Genomic DNA, 7,267 nt, shown 5'->3' on the forward strand with positions numbered 1-7,267 from the left:
AGATCACTTTCTATTGAAAGACAAGAATAGTGTGTGCAACAGATGCATTAAAGCACATCAAGATCATAATGCAATAGATATTCAAAATCATTTTAGATTTTTAAACTTATTTCAGTCCAGTGAAATACAAATGACAAAATACTCAAGTAATTGAAATACATATTTCAAAAACATGTAACAGAATACTGGCCATCAGTAACAGTGGATTAACGCACCAAAATACAAAGGGTATGAAAAATATAAGCTATGTAAAATATTTTATTACATGACAGAAGGTTTTTGTCTTTAATATTTACTGTTGTCTTGTTTAGAAGATAGAGCTGAAGGAAAAAAATGGTTGAGGGAACATTAGGCCCTGGGAACATAGGGCCATGGGAACATGGGGCCCTGGGAACATGGGGCCCTGGGAACATTAGGCCCTGGGAACATGGGGCCCTGGGAACATGGGGCCCTGGGAACCTTGGGCCCTGGGAACATGGGGCCCTGGGAACATTAGGCCCTGGGAACATTAGGCCCTGGGAACATGGGGCCCTGGGAACATTAGGCCCTGGGAACATGGGGCCCTGGGAACATTAGGCCCTGGGAACATGGGGCCCTGGGAACATTAGGCCCTGGGAACATGGGGCCCTGGGAACATAGGGCCCTGGGAACATTAGGCCCTGGGAACATTAGGCCCTGGGAACATGGGGCCCTGGGAACATAGGGCCCTGGGAACATTAGGCCCTGGGAACATTAGGCCCTGGGAACATGGGGCCCTGGGAACATTAGACCCTGGGGACATAGGGCCCTGGGAACATGGGGCCCTGGGAACATAGGGCCCTGGGAACATTAGGCCCTGGGAACATAGGGCCCTGGGAACATGGGGCCCTGGGAACATTAGGCCCTGGGAACATGGGGCCCTGGGAACATAGGGCCCTGGGAACATTAGGCCCTGGGAACATTAGGCCCTGGGAACATGGGGCCCTGGGAACATAGGGCCCTGGGAACATTAGGCCCTGGGAACATTAGGCCCTGGGAACATGGGGCCCTGGGAACATTAGACCCTGGGGACATAGGGCCCTGGGAACATTAGGCCCTGGGAACATTAGGCCCTGGGAACATGGGGCCCTGGGAACATTAGACCCTGGGGACATAGGGCCCTGGGAACATGGGGCCCTGGGAACATAGGGCCCTGGGAACATTAGGCCCTGGGAACATAGGGCCCTGGGAACATGGGGCCCTGGGAACATTAGGCCCTGGGAACATTAGGCCCTGGGAACATGGGGCCCTGGGAACATTAGGCCCTGGGAACATGGGGCCCTGGGAACATTAGGCCCTGGGAACATGGGGCCCTGGGAACATTAGGCCCTGGGAACATGGGGCCCTGGGAACATAGGGCCCTGGGAACATTAGGCCCTGGGAACATTAGGCCCTGGGAACATGGGGCCCTGGGAACATAGGGCCCTGGGAACATTAGGCCCTGGGAACATTAGGCCCTGGGAACATGGGGCCCTGGGAACATTAGACCCTGGGGACATAGGGCCCTGGGAACATGGGGCCCTGGGAACATAGGGCCCTGGGAACATTAGGCCCTGGGAACATAGGGCCCTGGGAACATTGGGCCCTGGGAACATTAGGCCCTGGAAACATAGGGTCCTTGGAACAGACATGGTCCCCCTGCATTGCACCCATTTTGTTTAGAATGAACTCCCGGTACCTTTGCATAGCAACTATGCAAAAAAAAATTAAGACTGGGTGGCATCGGTAGCAACATGACAAAAATAACTAAAAACCTGATTTTTGTCTGGACTATATCTTCTGGTGGAAGAATTAAATAGTATGACTTATCAAAATACTGTTTTAATTAAAATATGTAATTAATTGTTATTTTAGTAACAGTTTTATAAAAGCAATAAGGCACGAGGCAGTATCATGAATACAGTCACAGACAAATGGGTTGACTGGCTGATGCTGTCGCATCGGGCCAACTAACGCCGTTTACCTGTGACTGTATTCATAATACACCACTTCCTCTTGTGCCTTATGGCTTAATTACAGTGTCAGCGGTTGTTGTTCGTCTGGTGGCCTCATCGCCGGGGCCTCACAATCACAGTGTATGAGCAGGGGGCCAGGGTGAGGCCAAAGCGCCCGTGCATGGGAGGAGGGGCCAGCCCCTCGGGCAGTCTGAAACTGAAGGCCTGCAGCAGGCTGGTGAACATCAGGAACAACTCCATCTTAGCCAGCTGCTCGCCCATACACACCCTGCGGCCTGGGAAAGAGAGGGAGAGAACACTGTAAAGATGCACATTAAGTCATGTGTCATACTAAGTGCATTCCAATAATCAAGTAAGACTGTGAAATCAAATGATTGAAATGTTCAGTCGTGGCCTAACTGCTTCATAGTCATGTAGGGGTAGTATGGGACTTCAACAATCCAGTGAGATTGTAAACTAACCGTTTGAACCTTGTTTCAGTGGATTTTACAGGAGCCTAACTGTAAATGTCCACAGTAGAAAGGCTTCATACTCCGTGTATACCGTGTTTTTTTTTATTTTATTTTTTTTATTTTACCTTTATTTAACCAGGCAAGTCAGTTAAGAACAAATTCTTATTTTCAATGACGGCCTGGGAACAGTGGGTTAACTGCCTGTTCAGGGGCAGAACGACAGATTTGTACCTTGTCAGCTCGGGGGTTTGAACTTGCAACCTTCCGGTTACTAGTCCAACGCTCTAACCACTAGGCTACCCTGCCGCCCCTGCCGTGTAACTACACTCCCGTTTGCCAATCGTAGAGCAAGTCGCTAATGGGACACCCCACATACGTCTGTCGAGAGAGACTGCCGAACAACTTACCTATTCCGAACGGTATGAAGCACTCTTTCCTCAGGAGATTCCCCTGGTCGTCTAGGAAACGAGAGGGGTTGAAGTCGTCTGGCTCCTCCCACACAGTGGGATCCCTATGGACAGACCACAGGTTGGGGATGATCACTGTGCCCTTAGGGATCGTATAGCCACGGAACTCTGCAAGACAACAACAGACGAACCATAGCGAAAGGGTTGTACTCTCCTGTTTCTGCTGCAGCAGCCTAGTCCCTGTTGTAGTGTTGGTCTGGTGGAACTGACTGACCAAGTTGTTGAGAAAGCAATTTAATACAACTTTATTGATCTGACTGTGCATAACGGGAGAGTCAGGTTCTACCATAGAATTATAATGACTAGTATGGGTTTCTCTCTCCTCACCTGTGGTCTCTGAGGCCATGTGAGGGATGGCCAGGGGGACCACCACAGTCATCCTCTGCACCTCCATGATGGTGGCCTCTGTGAACGGCAGGCTGCCTTTATCAGTGAGAGACGGGACCCTGTCTGGGCCCACCACTGCATCGATCTCCGCCTGCACCCTCTCTGTGGTGTGAACGGGTACAAATGACATGGAAAACATTATTACAAAGCAACGAGCATTGGGAAACAGGACACTGGATATGTTACACATAGCATTATGATTTGGGTACTGTACTTCATCATGCTTCAACAAGGAGTTATCTTTAGGTTCCATTGAACTGGTCCTCCACACCCCTCTTTCTGATGTAGTACCTTGGATATCTGGATATACGACCATGTAGAGCATCATCCACAGCACTGTGTTGGTGGTGGTATCAGTACCAGCGATGAAGAGGTCTCCTATGATGTAGAATAGATAGTCCTCTGAAAAGCTACTGTCCGTCTCCCCAGCGGCCTCCTGGGCCAGCATCTCTACCAGGTACATGTCTATGAGATCTCTGGGGTTGGCTGGGTCTAACGTCTCCCTGTGTCTGGTGATGATCTGCTTCAGGAAGGCAGTAATGTCCCTTTCCACTTGCCGTACCTCTTTGAAGACACCGAAGGGCAGGTAGTAGAGCAGGGGGAAGACATTGATGAGGACCGCCGCGCTGTTAGAATAGAATAGAGTAGAATAGATACGTTACTGCCTGTTTTCTGGGAGAAACTGAAATGTGTTAAGCGCTTAAGGGCACACAGCAGGAACTTCTACTTGAGATCAGAGGACCAGCAGCTCTCCAGTTATCAGTTCAGTTCCCACGTATTTGAACCAGTCAACCTTCCGGCTACTGATCCACATCTCTAAACTCTAGGCTACCTGTTTGCGATGATCTCTAGGCCGCGGGCCATCAGGTCCAGCAGGGCGCCAAACTCCCGGTCAGTGTGGTGGAAGCGCTGGCCCAGGGCGATGTAGGAGATTACGTTGGACACAGAGTTAGTTATCAGAGGGGTCAGGTCCACTCCTGAACCCTCAGTATCTTCCTCGCTGAGACGCAGCAGCTCAGATTTGACCACAGCCAGCCCCTCAAGGATACAGGGCTCCAGGCTCAACTTGCCCAGGCCAAAGTTCCGCAGCGTGGTGTGGCAGAACTTGCGCTGCCTTCTCCATACTGGTCCATAAGGTGCGAAAACTATGCCTAAGGTTCAGAGAAATGATGAGAGGCGAGGACGGTTAATAGTGCTGTCACTATGCACTAGTACACATATGTAATTATTTACAGAGAAAAATGAAATGTCTCTTTCCTTTTCTGCTTGGAAGACTTTTGATGAGAATAATAGAATATAACAATATAACAGACCATTATAATATCACAATAGAATATAACAATATAATATAATAGAACAATATAATATAACAGACCAATAGAATATAACACTAGAATATAACAATATAATATAATAGAACGATAGAATATAACAGAACAATATAATAGAACAATAGAATATAATATAGCCATAGAATATAATAGAATAATATAATATAACAGACCAATAGAATAGAACACTAGAATAGAACAATATAACATAAAAATAGAGCAACAGAATAGAAAATACCAATAGAATAGAACAGACGAATAGAATAGAACAATAGAATAGAGCAATATAATAGAACAATACAAGAGAACAATACAAGAGAACAGACCGATATAATATAACAATATAATAGAACAATATAATAGAACACTATAATGAAACAGAACAATAGAATAACATAACAATCTAATAGAACATACCAATCAAATAGAACAATTGAATAGAACAATTGAATAGAATAATAGAACAATAGAATAGAGACAAAGGAGATGAGGGCTTCTTTTGTTTATAGTCCATCCATGAGGTGCTCTTTGATCATGGGATGAAATACTATACAACAAAAAGAAGTTGATGCTGGATAGTAAACAATGCCAGAACAGCCTTTGTTCAAACACACTTCCAATCAAGGCCCTCTCATGTAGTGGAATCTTTTTTAAAGCATTTATGTTTTACGGCTTATGCGTGGCAAGAATTAAAAAAAACAGACGTGTTGTGGCTACAGCCTTCATCAAGGTGACAAAGAATAGCGGTGAACAAACAGGTGTATATCCCAACTCTCACAGGAAGTGATTCAATTCATTACCATACTGTATGTAATTGATGAAGTAAAGAAACTTGGAGAAAGACAACACATTCAAGATATGAAGAATAACAAAATGAACATGGAATAACAAGAATGCAACACCACAAAAGAAATGCAATATCATAAAAGGAAAAAACTAACTGTGTACATGTGACCTCATGTTACCAAACTTAAGAATGGAGAACCAAAAAATAAACCCCATCTTTTACAGGAAAGGAGAATAATCCATTTCCTCATTTAGACCTGGCAATACAGTGGCCTTTAGTTTAAAGATCCAGAACGTTTTGCATGGTGGGAGGTGTTTGAGATCCCTGCGAGTACTGGGGACCACTTCAATGGCCATGGCTTTCAGAGAGTTTGGGCTGCCTATGTGGTGTACAGGCTGCCCAGGTGGGTGCTTTTACATAGGACGTACTTAGAGAAGGCTCAAGGACAGGGTGTCTGGGCGTCATGCCTACGCTATAAGGACTGCTAACGACATATATCCTTTGGCTAAACATTACAGACAGATTGGCCATGCCAGCCCAAACCCTCTTAAAGCCATGGCCGTTGAAGTGGTTCCCATTTCTCGCAGGTGGGGGGTGATAGTCTCAAACGCCTCCTAAAATGCCAAACGTTCTGGATCTTTAAACTAAAGGCCACTGTATTGCCAGGTCTAAATGAGGAAATGGATTATTCTCCTTTCCTGTAAAAGATGGGGTTTATTTTTTGGTTCTCCATTCTTAAGTTTGGTAACGAGCTCACGTGTACACAGTTAGTTTTTTCCTTTTATGATATTGCATTTCTTTCTCTTGTTATGCCATGTTTATTTGGTTCATCTTTGTATCTTGAATGTGTTTTTCCACCCAATTTTTTAAAAACTTGATCAATTACATATGGTAATAAAGTGAGTCACTTCCTGTGAGAGTTGGGATATACACCTGTTCGTACACCACTATTCTTTGTCACCCTGATGAAGGCTGATATAGCCGCAACACGTCGGTGTAAGCCACGACGAAGGCGTTTACATTTTTCTGTTACATGAGAGTGCCTTGATTACTTCTGGAAGTTCGTTTGCACAAAGGCTTTTCCGGCATTGTTTACTATCCAGCATCAACTTATTTTATTTTTTAATTTTTAATTTTTTATAGAACAATAGAATATTCACCGGGCAAAACGCTCATCCATGAGTAAAATCGACTCAGCAAAATCGATGGACTATTGCGCTTTCATGCGTTATTACGCACAGGTCGAGTCTAGAAGCAGCACTTACCTTTCCGCTTTGTCATGATGGTAACGGTGGGAATCTCTGGTCTGTCGGAGAACACATCTGCCCGGTTTGAGAGGGCATCCCTGACCACTTCATATCCGTTCAGTACTACTACCAGCTGACTCCCTACCCACATACTGTAGATGTTACCGTAAACCTTAGCTTGTTCCGTGATAATAACTTGAGGCGAAATTAGAGCTCGTATCTTTGACTTTGGGACGTCCTTCCCTCCCCAGCCTCCAAACCTCCTCCAGATGAAATTGGGAACCAGAAACCCGCCGAAATTTCCAACTATTGGCCATGGTTTAGGACCAGGAGGAATATTGGAGAAATCCTGGTGTTTGCGAAATGTGTGCATTAGATAATAGACGGCCACGAATACTGTCAAGGCCAGAATGCAGACATGGGACGGCGCAGAAGTGCCCAGGAGCTCGTGCCATAATTCCATAACCATAGGGTTTATATCGGCTGCAAAGCACAAAAAAATACCTCGTAATCCTTGGAAACGAGTTGAATATTTAGACTATTCGAAGTATATTTTGAAAATTTAAATATGCTTTTCAGAAGGGTCTGCCATGTTATTTGTCTGTGTACGCAAACGACGCATG

General features: G+C 45.6%; 1 protein-coding gene across 4 annotated transcripts; it reads right to left on the reverse strand.

Annotated features, from left to right (window-relative positions):
• Positions 1-149: 149 nt before the first annotated feature.
• On the reverse strand, positions 150-7,266 carry LOC139419065 (cytochrome P450 2U1-like). 4 transcript variants are annotated; one of them, XR_011635375.1, is made up of 7 exons: positions 6,663-7,259; positions 4,112-4,430; positions 3,571-3,905; positions 3,220-3,381; positions 2,833-3,000; positions 1,491-2,248; positions 150-419 (listed from the first exon to the last, which is right to left on the reverse strand). XR_011635375.1 is itself a non-coding variant. In XM_071168968.1 (6 exons), exons 1-6 carry the CDS (start codon positions 7,111-7,113, stop codon positions 2,067-2,069), a joined length of 1,617 nt encoding a protein of 538 aa, XP_071025069.1. In that variant the 5' UTR covers positions 7,114-7,266; the 3' UTR covers positions 1,507-2,066. The 4 variants fall into 4 exon arrangements, 1 of the variants encoding a protein (XP_071025069.1); XR_011635376.1 differs by having other exon boundaries at positions 154-419; positions 2,833-2,936; positions 6,663-7,262; XR_011635374.1 differs by lacking the exon at positions 150-419 and having other exon boundaries at positions 2,833-2,936; positions 6,663-7,266.
• Between the last annotated feature and the right edge of the window lies 1 nt (position 7,267).

Source organism: Oncorhynchus clarkii, chromosome 10 (assembly GCF_045791955.1).
Source record: "Oncorhynchus clarkii lewisi isolate Uvic-CL-2024 chromosome 10, UVic_Ocla_1.0, whole genome shotgun sequence".
Lineage (NCBI taxonomy): Eukaryota > Metazoa > Chordata > Actinopteri > Salmoniformes > Salmonidae > Oncorhynchus > Oncorhynchus clarkii.